Here is an 18,591-nt window from a genome sequence, read left to right as displayed (position 1 = left end):
TATGGCCTCTCATTAAGTTAGTGCTTACCTGTAGGTGCAGACACAACACCGACAACGTCATTTTTTTTCATGTTTCGTTGTTACCTACACTTCTCCAACCATAATTAGTGAACCGCGCGGGCGTGTGTGCGCGTGCGCGTGCGACTTAATTTTTTTTTTTTTTTTTTAACGTTTGAACTTCCTCCGGGGTGAGGTGGAAGTGACGTCAGACTAGGAAGTGAAGCTCGCCGCTGGCCGACAGAAGTCGATAGCAACAACAGCAGCAGCAGCAACAGCATCTAACATTAGCGGGCATTTCCCTCAGGAACCATCGCGTGAATGTATTTGTAAAGGCGGTCTCTGTTGAGCTGTAGTGCTGAATGTCCTTATAATGTGGGTGAACATGACACCGAGGTAAGCAGCTGTGTATGTGAGATGCTCTGTGTGCTTGTTAGCTCAGTAGCTAGCTGCATATTAGCTAACGTGGTCCTGCAGCCTACAGACAACAATAGTAAAGCTCCATGTAAACCTCATAAGTCAATATTGCTTTGTCGTGTTTAAAGTAGCTATAATGTATACGTAGACCTTAGTTGTCAGCTGAGTTACAGCTCAGTTCGTTATGGAAAACATGTGGAAAGATGCTCACTTAAATGTAAATGTCACCCTAATACAATTCACGTGACTGTCAGTTCTGTAATATACAGCTGAGCTTTCTTGTAACAGTCATATTTCAGTTTGAACAACAGAGACACAGACTTTACTTCACGTAAAGATACAACCAGGAGCTGCTCATTGGTAGTGAAAAAGACACTTTGGCACCACCATGATCATTTTACTTTAATATAGATACATTTTCTTATTCTCAGTCTGACACCCTGTCTTTGAATAAGGTTAGTTTAGAGGTAATATATGAAACAATCACACCATCATACCACTGAGTCAGTCATTCTTTCAGTGACAGTGGACCAGCACCAACATGTGTCATTGGATGAGATCATCAGTTTCTTGATACTCAAGCTTAGGAAGATGTATTTATAGTTATTATACACAATCATATAGCACAATATAAATTCGGTTTTAGTCATTATTTCCTATAATTACTTCATAATCACATGTTGGTACAAGTGACTGCTGTCAAAGCTGGCTGAAAATATTAGCTGGCTTAATCTCAATGTTCCCCGTACACCCACATGAGTCATGCTTTGGTTCTGGGAAAGATACTGATGCTGTTCTGTTTCCTTTGTGTCTTTTTTTTTCAGATGACTCACCAGTGGCTTGGACATCTTTGATTTGACAGAAGATGAGGCTTGCTCAGTTTGTCAGACTTGTCATTGCTTGTAATGATTGCTACCGTGTAGTCATATAAACCACACTGTCATGGACAACATAATATAGTAAATCATGCTTATTGCTTTTTGCACACTCACTAAAAACACTAACTACATACATTACATCATTTAGTTTCTTTTGAATGGCTTTCAGTTGATAACCAGTGCTGACGATGTCACTGGGCGAGCAGTCTCAAAAGTGGTTCCCAACCCATGTCCAAGCCACTGTTCTTCAAGCAACCGGTTTGCAGCCCAAGGGCAAACATGGCACCAATGATGCCTACACGATCATCCAGCTGGGCAAAGAAAAGTACTCAACATCAGTGGCGGAGAAGACACTTAACCCTGTCTGGAGAGAGGAAGCCTCCTTTGAATTACCTGGTTTACTTTTGGAGGGCAACCCAGAAGTGTATGAACTCTGCCTTATAGTGACGCACCGGTCCTTGGTTGGGATGGACAAGTTCCTGGGTCAGAGCTCCATCAACCTTAATGAAATCTTTGATAACAAGGAACGGAAGAAAACCGAGTAAGTATCATAAACTACAGCAGTAAAGTCCAAGAGCTCAACTTAAGGCACATTATAGCACAACAAGCCTGTTTTACTCTGTGGCCTGAGGTTTCAAGCTGGATTATTATTTTAAGTAAATCATGTGCACCCATTGAAATGTTCGAAACACATGAAATATCACAATATTTTGACCAAATACCGTTATCGATATTTCAACAGTATTCAGTCGGTAAAAGGCAAATAATGGAACAGCAAGAACAGTCTGGTATGTTCAGAAAATTACATTACTTTTCTGTAATGCAGCCCGGTATCACATCTCACATTTTCCATATCCACGGGGTGTTCTCAACGATGCAGACCAAAATGTAAAGGTGCAACTGGATAGACCTACAACCAATCAGAGCATCAAAATGAAGTATGGACTGAGCAATACAGACGTTGGAGCGGTGCTTGGTCCGTTTTGAAGTTGGAAAATAAAAACTTTCTCAAATTACAGCTAAACAGTTTTTCAATAATCTTCTCAGCACTGCCAAGTTTGACAGTTTGATCAGAGCTTCATGAGACTTGTAAGTTGCTGTGGACGAACCTGCAGACTTGATGGTCATGCACCTGTCAGTCTTCATCTCAGTCCTTGAGTCCATGGCTAGGTCTCATTTTTAAAAAAGATTTTAAATCTTAATGTGACTTACTAGTTAAATAAAGATTAAGTAAATTAAATACACTGTTGTAATTGGTCCGTCAGATCTCAAGCTGCTGGAAATCTGTCTGAATGGGTGAGGGATCATGTTTACCTACCAGTGCAAATGTAACATGAGCTTCACAGATTCCTTTGGTTCCCAGGCTATAGTGTCATATCATGATATCGATATAATATTGCCCAGCCCAACTGCAATGTGATTAGTTGACAATGGTACACTAAATCTTACAAAACTATGTCAAGCCACAACGATATCCCTACAAGAATACTTTGGCAAATTTCTAATTAATATGTGTAGGATGGAACACTTTGTGCGGAAAAAGTAAAGCAAAAGTTTATGAGCTTCTGCATTAGTTTGTACAGTCTTTGAAATTTGGACACTGGGATGTGTCTGTTGTAACTGATGACTCTTAATTTCCTGTAGGTGTGAATGTGAGCGTACATGGTTGTCAGTCTCTATATGTCAGCCCTGTGATAGTCTGGCGTCCTGTCCAGGGTGTACCCAGCCTCTCGCCCACTGTCAGCTGGGATCGGCTCTACCCCCCCCCCCCCCCCCCCCCCACCCACCCCACCCCCCCACCCCCTGACTGGGATAAGCGGTTGTAGATGATGGATGGATGGATGTGTCTATTGTATGTGGATGTCACTAAATTAAGTGGAGTTGTCTCATTTTAATATTGATATAATACATTTCATAAGCCTTGTACAGTATTTGTTTGTTTTTTTTGCCACTCCGGCTCACAGTCACGCATCAATGTACTGCTGGTAGAAGACTGGACTGGAGGAAGTGGAAAATATTTGCAGAACTATTCCAGTCATAAGTGGATTACAGCATGGACTTAAATAGTGGTTATGTGTCACGTCTTCTACATGTGTTTTTACCATATTAGGCTGCACATAATACCAATGTGTTGTGTTTTGTAAGGTCATGACCAAACTCCTGTACACCACATGATTTAAGTGAATTTTACTTTATTTTCTAAATGCACCTTCTTTAGAAATACATTGTATTTGTGTTTTAATTGAAAGAGATTCTGTCATTTAGCCCAGAATGTGAACTGGTCTAACAGAAACACCAGATTGTTTCTTTTTCAGTTTTAAACTATCTAACACAAATATCACAGATGAAGTAGTACCAGTAGAACAGTTCTATCTTGTAGACCCTCTTTTGTTTGAGGCTAACACTGGACTACATTGTTAAGAGATTATTTTTAGCTTAATAACTGACATGGGGAGCAGCAGTTGGTTTAAATCAAACTAGTGGAGCTGGCTAAACATGTCTTGTAAGTCACTCCTGTACATACAGTTGTTTCCCGAGGCATGCATGAAGTATGGCCTCTTCTTCAAAAGTCAAAGAAACCTGGGTTTGAATCTTGGGCTGCTGTGAGTCCAGTTTACTTATTGTCCTCATGTATTACTTTTGTCTGGATGCTTTTGTCAGCCCAAAAGGAATGCAAGTCAGTTGTAGTGGTGACTCTAAATTCCCTTTAGGCCTGTTATTGATGGCTCATAGTTGGTGTGTGTCTATGTGAGTCAGCACTTTCATTAGCAGGTAACTTGTCTAGGCTGTTTACCTGCCGTATGGCCAGTACATGCTTGGGTAAGGTTGGTCCCCTTGTGAAATTTCTTTACAATAGGCTTGAGCAGATCATGCATAACAGAAGAGTAAAACTAAACCAAACACACCATCATAGCCTGAAGTATTATATTAGGCTAACTTGGGGGTGTTGACCCTTACACGTTCATCACACACACACATTAAGCAAACAGAACAGAATAACCCAACTGGATCTGATGTTAATTATTTCACTGCACATTACGACATTAGCACACTTCCTCTTTGCCCATCAGTTGGAAGAATCACAATATGTTATAATCAGTGTGGATGGGTTTTATTTGTTTAAGGAGCCTGAGCCGATGCACCTCGAGGCTGTGCACTTTTTCAGCGGCGGTTCTGTAACAGATATGCTCACGTTGCTTGTTGGCCTAATCCCACACTGCAGGCATACTTGACAATGACGCCAGAACCCTTGATACTATATCCACACTTCACAGTCGTTCTGGGTTCACTGTAGCCCATCCGCAGTATTTTTGAACTGACATATTGGGGAGGAAAGCCCGTCTTGATATCTGAGTAGGCAGCCCATAATTATCGCACACCTGTGTTTGTTGATTGTGAGGAGTTTCCCAGCGGTCCATGCCCGGGTGGGAGGATTGTGGTTCCAAGCACAGGAAGGTTTATCTTGGCCTTGAGACACACGTGAGGTGCAGCCCCGGCCCCATGGCAGCGGCATGCTGTGGCTGCTGATCAGACTGAGTGCGGCACGCAGCCTGGGAATCGGACCCAACAATGCCTTTCATGACTGGGCTCCTGAGCCACGAGCTAGATGGTTTAGAATAGCGTTCAACAGCTGCGGTTTCATAAAGCCAATACCAACACCTTTTTTGGATTGAACTGATAACTTATATTTCATGCTTGAATTCAAGGGATACTTCAAATCTCCATGTAAATCCAGGTGGAAATTTCAGTAATTATAAGAGAACAAAAAAAATCTGAGTAAAACTCCTCCTAAAAAAGCCTAACCTGCTCTGATTGGTAAGCAGTTCCCTGTTTTACCTATTTGTAGTTACTGTATCTCTACAGCGTCTGTTTTCTTATTTAAAGATTATTTTTTTGGCAGTTTTTTAAGCCTTTATTATAGGACAGACAGGAAATGGGGTGAGAGAGAGAGGAGGAGACATGCAACAAAGGGCCGCAGGTCAGAGTCAAACCCGTGGCCACTGCCTCGAGGCCTTCAACCTCATTACATGGGGCAACATCTCTAACCACTAAGCCACCGGCCGCCCCCCACCGTCTATACCTGTGACATCACAACTGTACAGAAGTCCTGATGGCGCGTTTAAAGGCACAGTTTCTGAATACGGGCTGTGCACATTTCTCTGTGGATTTAGCGTTTTGATACTTCCATAGTATTTATGTTGCACCATGACCTGCTTCCCAATTTAAAAAAAACATTGAAATCTCACCTTTTACAATATGGGATCTTAAGTCAATTTAGTTTAAGGAGTCTTCAAGAAAAGAGAGTGTAAAATTAGAACAATTGATTGATAATATAGATCGAACTGCACTGTGATGGATGGCGATGAGTGCGAAGGCATATGATGTGACCATAGTTTATAATACACACTCATAAATTCCCAGATGAATGTAGGAGAAGCAGAAATAATATAATAACTGGTAGTCGTTTCATCCTGATGCTGTTTTTTTTAAAGGACATTGTCCCAAGCCCTATAACACAGAGGATATGTCTCATTAGCATGTATGAACTGTTGGGTCGCACTGCGACGTGGCTTTGCAATTTCCCAATTGCTTGTCGTTGCATTTCTGAACAAAGGCCAGATTTGTGCAAATGCCACTTTATTTCGCTCAGAGTGAAGGCATAAATCCCATTACTTCCAGTTGAAAACGCAGAGAGGTTAAACAAATAGGAGCCCAAAAGCAGCCTGAAATGGTCTATATTATTCAGCAGCAGGCTATTTCTTATGTTCAGTTTGCAAAGAATAATGTTTATCCTCTGAATGGTAAATTGTATTCTCACTTGTGTCAGAAAAAGTTCAAACGATTTAAGCCCCTGCATTTGTGTGTAGCTTTTGGATTAGTCTGCTCAAATTAGCCTTTTCAGTGATGTCCACAAAGAAGTAGGTAGAGCACATTAGAAAGAATGTGGGCTATTTTTTCCTTTTGTCATATTGTTTGATAGTGTAAACACTTCTACCACATTCTGACTTTGTATACCTGTCTTCCTGAATTAAGTTGAATTACGTGTAATCAACGCAAAAGATTTTCATAAATCCTGCTCTTTTTGTATAAATTGTCTCATTGAATTTGCTCAGCCTAAGCTTCCTCCGCTCTCCTTTTAGCTGGTATTCCTTGGAGTCCAAGCCGGGAAAGAAGAAGAAGGATCGAGGCCGCATCCAAGTAAGCATCCAGTTCATGAGGAACAACATGACAGCCAGCATGTTTGACCTCTCCATGAAGGAAAAGCCCCGCTCGCCTTTTTCCAAACTTAAGGACAAAATGAAGGGTCGCAAACATGACATCGGCTTTAGCGACACATCTTCGGCCATCCTGCCTCGCTCTGCCATATGCGACTCGGAGCCTAACCGCCAGTCCTTCGCCCCAGAACCACAACCGCAGCCTGAAACAAAGGTCAAGAGACCACTACTCGCCGGGGCCCATAAACTCTCTGCCGCTCATTCCATGTCAGATCTCATCGGGACTCACTTTCGGCCCAAACTGGATTCCATGAACTCCATAGAAGAAAGTGGTGAGGATCTGTTGCAGCACTTTGTTTCAATATCGCTGTTAAAATAAATTCTTTTTTTTATATGAACTTAAAGGGGTAACAGGTAACTTTTAATGCTTGGTACACATCTGCAGGGACTTGATAGGGTTTTTTAAAGTTACACCAATCACGTTTCTTAACAAGTGAAGTCGCTGGTGGTCTGTGAGGAAGTGTTTGAAAATATGCTGAGAAAAATGTAATCTTTTGTATGCGAGAAATGTCCGAAAGTATACTAGGCAAGAATTTATGTATATACAACCTGAGCTTACTCAACTGCCCCAAAATGCATTATGCAAATGGCTGTTCAGACTGTCAGATGGTGGACTGTGAGTCAGACGGTTTAAATAATGAACTGTTAGATAAAATGAATACGAATGATGACGAGTGACATTAAAAAATGTCCAAGGGAAAACGCAGAAGCACAGATATTTTCATTCAACAGTAGCTGGGGCCGGTAATGCTGTGAGTCACTTGAGGCAGAGAAGAAGTGTTCCTTGAGTTTGCTTCAGTGTGAACAGTCTGCTGGTAATGACACACTTAATCATTCATTTTGTATGCAGTACATACTGATTGAGTATGTAGTTTGCAGTACGTTAGTATGCAGTTTCAAACACAGCCGGAGTCATTGCTACCTTCTCATATTTAAATCTTCAAGGATAGAGGACAGTGGTACAAGCAGCACACTGGTGTCTTAAACATTTCAGCTAAGTATGAAGGATAAAACTCTTAAGCACTAAAACGACAGAGCAGTGTTATAATGATACTATATTTACAGTGTCGTATGGTGTCTCTCAATACAAGGTTTTATTTTAGTTGTCTACTTGGTCTTAATTAAGTATCTTATTCCTGTGCGACTGTCTTAACACTGGATACTGTTCCAGTGGTCATCAGTAGAGGTCACAGAGTTCTTATAGTTGAGTTGCTATGGCTTTCACAATTTTCACAACTACGATTCAAAGAACCAACAGAATTGGACAGTAAAATGTAACATATAATGCAAAATAAGTGAGTAATAATGACAATAATAATAATAGTGTTTTGTTTCCAGCAATTTCCTAACCAATGGGATACCTATACTTTTGCCAGATGAAGCTGCAACTAATTAGGGAACTATCAGAATTATCTGATATTCGACTTTGTTGTTCTCATCTGTTGGTCTCAAAATATACAAATAATGATAAAAGGCAAATAAATAAGCCTTACTCAATTCACTGCCCGCTCCATCTTCACTGTACAATCTCCACTGCACAGCTATCTGTGGCGGTTGTATTATGATGATTTTGACAATCAAGCGTCTTTGTGATTTTTCAGATTAGCATGCAGGGGAGGAGAGTTAAAAAAAAATCATAATATAACTAGCTGTCCTTACTGCTCCAAAGGGTATTAGTCGGAAAAGCCCCAAGAGCAACGTGGAAAATAACATGAGTAACTAATTAGACACAAAACAAAGTGATGACTTTGAAAGTTTCCTTTATCTCTGTAAAATTACAAGACTTGTTTATGCAAAGAAAACACCCGTTGATCAGCTTTAAATGTACTCGTCATATTGACCATTAGAAAGCCAGATTTGATCATTCAACTTCTGTCACAGATAACCACACAAATTATAACAAACCAATAACATATTTTACCTTTATTTGTGATAAGTGATATGCATAGATATATATTTTTTTTATCATAATTACGTCATACATTCATGTTCTGCTTTTGGTTTCTGCATCCCGGGAGAGCAGGCGTCCCTCACAGGCGTTCCCAGAGCGAGGTGCCAGGCTACCAGGACGGCGAAGCACACAGTGACCCTTTCACTGATATCAGTGACACCCTGCCACAGAAGTATGCCACGCTCCCACGCAATCGCAACCCATTTGAGGGGGAGCAAGGGCAGCTGTGGGACCGGCCAGAGCGAAAGGAGAAAAAGGAGAAGGTCAGCCTACTGGAACGCGTGACGGGAAAGAAGGAAGGCCGCAAGGGGCGTTCGGGCAGCTCTGGAGACCTGCGTTCCCCCAACCCCTTTAGTGGAGACTCTCAAACAGACACTAACCCGTTTATCTCCAACTACAAAACCAGGTAATCTCTCTTTTGTTAGCTCTGTATGGTTCATCTAACTTATAAATGCACCACCCAACTCTCCTTCAGTACACCAAAAAATGTCCCCTATCTTGGCTTTTTTAGCATGGTGTTTAAGGTTGTCAATCCGTTATCAGTTATATTAGCTGTAAATCAGGTAGCATTTACAACAAAATAGTACAGAACACTATTATTACTGGATACAGAGATTTTCAAGCTATAAATGACTACCACCTTTGGTTTGGTGTTGTTTTTTTAACAATGTCAACTGTTTCCAACACGTGTGACTCAGAAACAACTTAATAAGTAACTTCCTAATATGTTCCACAGAAATATCCATTTCTTCCATGCTTTAAATTTAGCCTCCATTCGCGTGGCTACAATGTGCATTGAGCATGTACACAGCAGAGGTCCTGCTACATTTGAAGCACATCCTCCATGTTTTTCATCATGTGACCACTCTATCCCGTAGGACCACGCTACCCCGTAGGACTTACTGTACTACAGGATATTGGTTACAGCATTCCCATAAAGTTTTGAATACCTTGTTGAGTGAAATCTACTACCTGATAGAAAATCCTTCTCTCTCTCTCGTTCAGTTGTCAAGTATTATTATTCAAGCCTTTCCACCGAGCGAGTTACTTCTATTTCCTGTGTTACATAAAGAGTTGGTGAGCACTGTGGCCAAGTTCTGGTTTATCAGAGTGGAAGGTGTCATTAGTGGCTCTTTAGAGAGCCTGGGCTTGATAACAGAGCCCTCTGAGCTATAGTAATGAGATCCTCTGCAGAGATAGACCACCCAATTAACCACTTATCTCTGTAGGCACTAGTCCATCATCTTTACTGCTGCCTTTGTCATACAGTGGCTCTGTGGTCATTTATAAAGTGGTGCAGGAAGAAAAAAAATGGTTTAAAGTATATTATTTATTGATGAGCTTATTCACAGCAAAAACATGCTTTAATGCATGTTTTATTTCTTGATAAACTATGTCAGTCACATAACTATCCACATTTTCTTTGATCAACTCAAGGATAGACACCTCATGGGCCCCTGTATTTGTAAAATTGTGCTAATTATAACAGAAGTATTCACTGTAGTGCCTTCATGTAAATGCTGACATTCTCTTTGATTACTTTGCAGTGATAAAAAGCCAACAAGAAATGAAGACATCACCTTTGGCCATAAGAAGAAGGACATATATGGCAAGAAGAAGGTAAGCACGACAGCACAACCTTTCTTGTAAAAGCTAATGATTTGTCAGGTGATTGCAAGTTGTCAGTTTTACCTGACTGCATCATTACTTTCGGTGCAGTGTCATGCAGATTTTTAATTTAGAGCTCTAACTATCATTTGACATAGCAGCTGGTGACATTGATCTCTGCAGCCTCTGAAAATTCAGATGTGCTATTCAACTAATTAGCAGCTGCACACATCGGTCATCATGTCGGATCCGATCGTAATTTGAAGTGGTGTGAAATTTCCTTCAGTAAGGTCGGTCAGAGTGGTTTGTCGCACTTGTTCTGTAATTGGAGGTTTTTGTTGGGAAAAGGCACTTTCTTTTTAATGATTATTACATTATTTTTACATGACTTTTTACCCTTTGTAGTTAGAGTTGAAATTCTTTTGTATTTCCAATTTGAAAAATAAAAAATAAAAACCTCAAATGTGCAGACTATTACACAGCAAAAACGTAGGCTCAGAGTAGTGGGTGCAGTAGCTAAAGTGATGCCTAAATGAGAAAGAGAATGCTGATAATAGCTTTCCTCACCTTTCTTTGTGGGTGTTGAGGGCTGTCGGTATCCACACATGTGCCCCCGTGCATGCCGCAGTGCCTTGCAGAAATGGCAGCTCCCATTTCCTCTGCTTCAAGGCCCTAATTAACCACACACAGGAGGGGAGAGGGGGGGCAGTGAGAGATTTCAAAGGACTGAGCTTTTAGATTCTCAAAGCTGAGCTCATTAGAAACTGTAATGACACAACTGGAGAATGCCAAGTGTGCGCCTTATCTTCTCCTCACTACTGATCGCAGAAAAATGGTCATCATTACTTTGCCAAATCATGGTCATTTCCAAGCCTTTGTCACCAGCCACTAAAGTGTGCGTGTGCGTGCGTGCGTGTGTGTGTGTGTGCGTGCGTGCGTGTGTGTGTGTGTGTAAGAGAGAGAGAGAGCAAGCATGTGCACACATGCTTGTATGTGAAACCAACACCCATGTGGCTGTCAGTTCTCTTCTTCCTTCTCGGATGGCTTAAGTGCAGTATCTTTCAATGAGATGCCTTTTTTGTGTTGTGTGTGTGAGGAATAGGTTACCGAGATCTGTACTTGAACCCCTTCTTATACTGGACATTTAATCTCAGTGGCAAATATTTCATTTTGGTTTGTGTCGCCCCACAGTAGCCTCCATGCTGTTAGTAGCGATAAGATACCTGGTAAGCAGTCCCGCTCCAGGTCTTTCTGCATTGTCTTTACCCAGCAGCAGAGGCTTGAATGGTGCATGGGAGTGGAAGCTGATAAGTGTGGTATTTTAAACAGGGTGAAGGCTTTGCTGCTCTATCCGTTCGGGGGAGGATGCCCAGCACTGAAGCGATAAAGTGGTCCCTCATTAAAAACGATTACAGCTCCTCTCGTACCCGCGCAATATGATCTGCACATACCGTACCACACTGCTCTGTCCAAATAGGTCGTCCTCAAAGAGCAAAGCTGGGCTTGGGTTGCATCCTTATTTTTTTATTAGCCTGACCTTTAATTGCAGAAGTATGCAGCCTGGCATTTCCCCCTCACAACAATGATTCCATTTTTTGGGAAATATTTATTGTCAATTTCCAGTAGCAGACTGTCTCTAGTTAAAGAGGTGGTGCTTTTAGATGCTTGAAACTACAGATAAAGGAGACCGACTTTCTCAAGCTGCTTGCAGTTAAGTCTATTAGAGCAGTCAAACTGCTCTTGATTCTCATTATAAACACTGTTACACAGTATTAGATCATAACATCTGCCATCAAATTCATTGACATGTCAGTGCTCATTCCCTTGAGAACAGTCTCTATCTTAACAGCTCTCAATTAGCCTTTATTAGCAACAGAGAACAAGAGATAAACACATGACAGTTTATGTCACGTTAGGCCAATACGTCTAATTAGTCTGTTTTCTCCGTCGCATTGTGAGCTTAAAGGGTATCTTTACAGTTGCCTCTGTTATCAGATGCTGACTTTTCATAGAAGATAATTCAACCATTTTAGTCTACTTTTAGAAGAGTATCTATGTAAAATATATGGTGATTATGGAGCATGTAACTTTAAACTTGTTTCCCATTTTCAGGAGGTGAAACGGGAAAGCATGGCCGCCTATAGCAACTTGTCCTTTGAGGAAGTTGTGCAGGAACTCATCAAGCAGAAAGAAGTGGTGAAAAAGAAAGACGCCCACATCAGGGAGCTGGAAGACTACATCGATAACCTACTTGTGCGCGTCATGGAGGAGACGCCGAGCATTCTACGGACACCCTATGAGCCCAAAAAGAAGGCGGGTAAACTTTGTAAAAAATAGAAAGAAAAGAAGCAGGATGAAAAGTTACTAATGAAGGTTTAGCATGCATCAATGTCATGTGGTAAAATGAGTGGGAACAAACGGGATTGATCAAAGCCACATTTATGATTGATTTATGTCTATGGATGTAGTTTTTAATACTTTTTATTCAGTGTTTTGGTTTTTTTAGTGCAGACAGGTATTTTGCCCTCTGTCTTTTGCATTCCTATATTTACATTTTAAAAGTACTTTATCAATACTTGCTGCGGTGCATTCTTATGTACTTAAACAAGATCAGCGTCGATTGAGTCATGTCATATCAAATCCAGATTTTTGACGAAGATTAGGTTTAGCTGTATTGTCTGCACTTGTGAACCCACAGAGGTCTGTTGCACATGCAGCTGCCATCATCTCAGAATCCCTTAAGTTGCAAACGCACCTAAATTCATGTTTACCAGATGGTGCAGTCGCAGTTGTGTGCAGTTTGCTAAAAGACGGCCAAGTGAAGCTGAAGCTGTAGGTACTTTGTTTGCACTCAAACTAGCCACCTAAACTACAAAACATTTAGCGGGGGCAGCTTTGTTGTGAGCCTTTTCTGTGCTACACATGTGGATGAACTCTGCTCTCCCTACCCAAATGCCTGAGTGATTCATGGGTATTCTTAGAAAGACTAGAAGAGAGTTACAGTAAAAAGTTGCTGGACAGCACAGTATCTGGGAGTCTGGTTTCTCTCTAGCTTACAGTCATGCTTCTTTTTTTTTGAACAAACCTACATTGCTGTTATCAGTTACTGACTTTTCATGCTTTATTTTATTTGTGATGACTATCATTTACGTTGCTTGGACCAAGGGTCTCACAGTCACTTGCTGAAGGTGATCATTTTACTGACTTTAAGTGCAATAATCATAACTTGAGTATCTTGCTTTACATTCTGCTGGTAATTTGCTTGTTTACATTTGAATCAGTGGAACTCATCTCTTAATATTGATCTGATTCACTGGAAAAGCTTTCAGTTCTGTGTTACAGCCTCCACGGATTGACCACCCTTCATCTCCTCTAAATACATTTTTACATTTTTGCTGAAGATTGTATTAACGGTACCTAGCTGCACATGTGGATATATGCTGAACAATCTTTATTTATAAATGTTTCATAGCTCATTTGCATATGACCATTATTTTAATGTATTTGTAAGGTACTTTGTGATAAAAACTACTACTCCTGCATCCCCAACCCTAACCCTCACCACCTTTTCTTCTGTATTAACACTGTATATTTGTTACAAATCAAAAAGGAAATCTCATTCACAAGTATTCGTGTATTAAGGTCTTATCGATGCAGTTTTTATATCGACATTAATTTGTTTACCTAGTCACAAACGAATGATGTACTGTGCCTCAGTAGATTTCAGCTAATGTGTTTTTTTTCTGTTTTTCAGTCGAAATTCTAACATTCATTTATAGTAAGAGAAAAGTGTCTCAGCAGTTCACTGAGAACAAATGATGTTCGAGGTAAACCCAATGAGTGTTATTCAGGTCACAAATAACTGTTTGACAGCCTCTGTCAGAAGCTAACTGTCCTCATTTCACAGTTTTATGTCATCTTATGTCGCCTCAAATCTGTGATGCTAATGTCATAACAACATATGTTGTTTCCATTGTTATCGGTTTCTACTAAACACATGCCGGGTGATCTACGGGGCAGCTGTTGGATCGCACTGCTGGTACTAAAATGAACTAAATTACATTTTCAGAAGGCTACATTTTTAATCCCTTATACCTTTGCTTGAGCTAGATGTTCAAAAATAGTAAAATCACTTAGTGATGTTTAGGTTTACATTTATTTGTATTTAATGGAAAGCAACTTCATGTACAGTGTTAAACACGCTTTGTTTGATCATAATAACGGTCCTTTACTCAAAGTTGCACACCATTTTTAATGTGTTTCAGATCTACTGCTTTGTCCTTTTGCTTGTACTAATGCTGGTATTTATATCTATTTTGTAATTGCTTTCCGTTCTTATACAACATTTGACCCTTACACTGTATGATACCAAATCACAGCTGAGTGCTTCACTGTTTCTGTGGAATGCGGACGGTCAAAAACATTTGTTAATTTGAGTTTTTACACCACTCAGAAATACAGTCTGTAATGCACTTATAATTTCCGCTGCTGCGAATGTAGTTTCTTCATCTGAAGGTGTGTGATCTCTTTTTGGACTTGAAGCCAAAATCTCTTGTTACTGAATGTATTCTGGTTGGCTTTGAAATACATCATCCTGAGATGTATTATGATATACACAGTACACTAAGAAGGCCATTGAACCTTGCTTGCCTTTAAAGTATTTGGTGTATCCAAAGAGATCATTTCACATGGCCGATTTTGTTCCCCCCTTCCTTCTCTCTATTGGTCCTACAAATGTCGGTGTTTACGGTTTTGTGCGATGTTGATGATGATGTGGCACAGATGGTGGGTGATTTCCTTTGTACTGGAGAACGGTTAATTGATCTGCATATATTTTGTAAAGCCTAACATGTTTGAATCCGCTATTATGTGATACTAATTAAGAAGATATGTGGATAAGAATCTTTTTTTTTTCTATTACGGAAAAGCTTCTCACTGATTGCCTTCCGCCACGCGCTGAAGTGAAAACTCTCTGTATCTTCATGTTACAGGCTTTACAAACTGCTTTAACTTGTCTATATTGGTAGTCAGCCAGTTGTTCACGGACCTTGCCGAGCTTTTAATACTTCCATTGTACATACTGTACAGTCATTCCGTAATATCACTTCACCCACTTTTACTTTTTGCACATTTTGTTGTGCTGTAAAATGTTTGAAAATGTGCTTCCTGGGGGTTTTATTCTGTCTGAGATCCAGTCAAAGTACGAGTTAAGTTCAATTCAATTTTAAAAGTTGGAATAAAAATGTCAAACTTCAGAAAAGTATTCACCACCCATCTTCCATTTGAGCTAAACTTTGCTCTTGCTAGCAAAGCAAAGGCGTGTGGTGTAGGTTATATTTTGCATCATAGAATAACACGCAGGTCTACAATCTGCCTTTACGTGCTGTTGCTTTGGTTGAGTGATGAAAAAAAAAATGATAAGGTCTTCGTGAATGTTGAACACATTTGGACCCTGAGGTTATTTAGTTCAAATGAAAAATGAAGGATGAGTAGTTGAAATTAATTAATTTTGCCTGTCATTCTTTCTTTCAGCTTGATTGCTACATTTGCTTTATGCTTTAATATAATTTGGTGCTTTGGAAGATGTCAGACTAAAACACAAATCTAAATGAAAAGCATTTTCAAATCATTTTCTAGCACAACATTGTGAAGAGGTTGCGCAAAAATCATTATTATACCGTATTTCTTCCTTGCCTTTTTGCATAATATTTGTCATCCAATTAATGCCAGTGTTTAAATATGCAAAGCATACACAATGCTTGGAGGAAATATTTCCTATAAAATTTGGTCATGGCCCGTGTCGTATAGATTGTTTTGCACATGTATGTTGTGAGTATTGTAGGTGAATGTCCGCCCCATTCCAAAAAAAACAAACAAAAAACGGTGCAAACGTATGGGGATTTCTTTCCATGTTGACAAAGCATGCATTGAACCTATAGATGAAGATGACATAAAGCTCAAGTCGGATCTTGCAATCCTCTGGCAGTCTTTAAGTCTTCTGCTGATAATATGATGCTGCTTGCCATAGGCCACATACAGCTGCCAGACACTAAGACTTAAGCTCCCACTAAATCCCCTGACGGTGCTTGTAATGTGGCACACAGTTTTGAAGGAAATGATGACTGTTTATAAAAGATCTCGCCAGTTAGCAGAGCTTCACTGAGTTTACAGAATTGTGTGGAGTCTTGTGCGCGGAGGTGCCAACACAATTAAACATCATTTGAGTTTAGTTTAGTGCCCACAACATGGTGGAGACCTAAAATGACATTTTGATACCTACATGTTGGTCGACTTGAGGTAGTCAATGTGTTACTGGGTCTTGCAGTTCACTAATGTAATAAGATAAATAAAACTGGTCTGTTTGGATTCTTGTCACTTCTGAATGTCAAACACATTGTGTGATTATGTAACACTTTATATTATTGCAAAAATGATATGGCATTTTCCTCATCTAGAAACCATTGATTCCACAAGGTTGGGTTAATTTTCATCAACCCTCATCAAAGTACCTTATCGTAATGTATTTCACTTGTATAGTGTGTAAGTTGGTTAAAAAAATGCCCTTTCATCTCAAAAGGTAGGTGAGCTTTTATTGGTTCATTTTCACATAATATATGCAAGACTTTAATACCTGGATGTGTGGGGACAAGAATGTATGGCTTTTGTATTGTAGTTCTGGAAACACATTTGGGTCTAGAAGATGTATGTGTTATAACAGTATAATGCTGTTAGTGATGATGACTGTACATTAGGTGCCAACGCACACACTAATTCATAAGAATTTGGTGGTGCATTTCTTATATTCACCCATTCTCCACTGTTTCAAACATTCACTTTCAGATATTACTGCTGTCATTATCATTTAATTCCAATGTTCTACTGGATGTAGTTTGAAAGGCTCAAGCAAGATTGTATTGTCCTTTTCAATAAACACACTATGAATAAAAAAAAACTGCTGTTGTACTGAGGTTGTTTTTTTTTTTTTTTGCAAAACGATCAAACGCCTGTAAAGACATTTTAACCACTATTAAATTAGAATTTTAATATATGCACACATTTTGCAGCAGATCTGACAGTATAAAATAGATTCAAATCTTCCATAAATCCAGCTGTTGTTTTAACAGTTTAACACCTATCCTTTCATTCTTATAAATACATTAAACGTCACTCAATAAACTCTGATCTCACTTGCTGTTTAACCACGACAAGTGTTTTTAACTGCTGATTGGTGTCAAAGCTCTTGTTTTCTTGTTGCTTAAAGCAGCTCTTCCCTTTGTTCTAGAGAAATTCCTATGCCTTCTCTGCAAAAGAGAGAAGTATCATTTGACAGCTGAGTGGTAAGATTGCTGGTTAAACTCCAATTTAATTTGCTTGTGTGTAAAACAGGACTGTGAAGTCTTTTGGGACAAGAAACACTTGTGTTGTTCACCACCTGATGCTTTAGTGGGCCGGTTGGCTTCCCTACAACTTAACAGGTTAAAACATGACCTCCCCCCCCTGTCATCTCAATCTAGTAGTCCCTGAAGAGGTGCACCTCAACGTCGCAGCAGCTGCCACTGCACAACACTGCACCGCATTAGAGCTGAAGGTGGAAGATACATAGCAATGGTAACCATGGACACCTATAAAAAAATAACTAATTACATATAATTCCTTTAATGAAACAATATTTGAATGCAACTTGTCACTGACATGTTGACAGAACCACCAGTGCTGATTGAATAATTAAGTTAAACTTTGCTTTATATTAGTCTAAGTATCAGTTAAATTTAGATGCAGCCATGCTCATTAAGTTAATTTCATGATCATTCTGTGAGGTGACAGACTTGGCAGCATGTATCATGATTAATTTTCGATCTTCCTGTGTTAACTCATAGTCTGCCTTGGGACACGCTGAACACAAACAAGTGTGTAATTGGGCTTTATGTAGGTGTCACCTGTTGTATTCATAAGCTAATTGACATACTCATTGTCATCCTTACGCGTTCATCAACTGATCAAATTTCACACATCCCAGCTTTTGTACGGCACGTGTCATCTGAGTGGCCTCTAGATTAAAGCCCATTACTTCATTGTGCATTATATCATATTGCTGTAATTTGAGGAAATATCCAGCAAATGGGTTATGTACTTTTCTGTGGGTGTGAAGAGCCCAAGCGTGCCAGAGAGGGCCACCCACAGGTCACCTGCACTCCCTTTTAAATATGGATGGGCGTCATAGCAGGGATCAGTGTCGCCCTGCACGCGTCTGTGAATGGAAGTGCCTCAGGCAATCATGGAGAAACCTATATGAGGAGAAATTCAGCAGATGGATGAGGTGTTTTTAGAGGAAAAAGCAGACCTATTTGGGCAGCTGGCCTGAACTTGTTGGATGATCGGGGGCCAGATGTCAAGGTTAACCCCTCAAACTCCCCAGAGTATCAGACCCCACCTACTCCTCCAACGCAGGACTCTTTGTTTGATA

The 18,591-nt window shown here is 40.0% G+C and overlaps 1 protein-coding gene and 1 long non-coding RNA gene across 2 annotated transcripts; one reads left to right on the top strand and one right to left on the bottom strand.

Annotated features, from left to right (window-relative positions):
* Positions 1-251: 251 nt before the first annotated feature.
* rab11fip2 (RAB11 family interacting protein 2 (class I)) lies at positions 252-17,090 on the top strand. Its single transcript, XM_083922696.1, has 6 exons — positions 252-393; positions 1,239-1,833; positions 6,434-6,840; positions 8,592-8,925; positions 10,067-10,139; positions 12,240-17,090. The coding sequence occupies exons 2-6, from the start codon at positions 1,481-1,483 to the stop codon at positions 12,462-12,464; spliced, it is 1,392 nt and encodes a 463-aa protein (XP_083778822.1). The 5' UTR covers positions 252-393; positions 1,239-1,480; the 3' UTR covers positions 12,465-17,090.
* Positions 8,620-11,425, bottom strand: LOC310953615. Its single transcript, XR_014593398.1, has 3 exons — positions 11,351-11,425; positions 10,695-10,799; positions 8,620-8,743 (listed from the first exon to the last, which is right to left on the bottom strand). It is a non-coding gene; the product is annotated as an uncharacterized lncRNA (long non-coding RNA).
* Positions 17,091-18,591: the final 1,501 nt, after the last annotated feature.

Source organism: Echiichthys vipera (assembly GCF_963691815.1).
Source record: "Echiichthys vipera genome assembly, chromosome: 11".
In the NCBI taxonomy this organism is placed as follows: domain Eukaryota; kingdom Metazoa; phylum Chordata; class Actinopteri; order Perciformes; family Trachinidae; genus Echiichthys; species Echiichthys vipera.
This window is presented reverse-complemented; position numbering and strand designations above follow the sequence as displayed.

What these genes read in the sequence shown, in the direction of transcription:
- rab11fip2 (XM_083922696.1), top strand. Translation starts at nt 1,481, where the DNA reads ATGTCACTGGGCGAGCAGTCTCAAAAGTGGTTCCCAACCCATGTCCAA. An exon ending in AAGGAACGGAAGAAAACCGA is followed by an intron (nt 1,834 to 6,433) that starts GTAAGTATCATA and finishes CTCTCCTTTTAG; the next exon opens with CTGGTATTCCTTGGAGTCCA. An exon ending in ACATATATGGCAAGAAGAAG is followed by an intron (nt 10,140 to 12,239) that starts GTAAGCACGACA and finishes TCCCATTTTCAG; the next exon opens with GAGGTGAAACGGGAAAGCAT.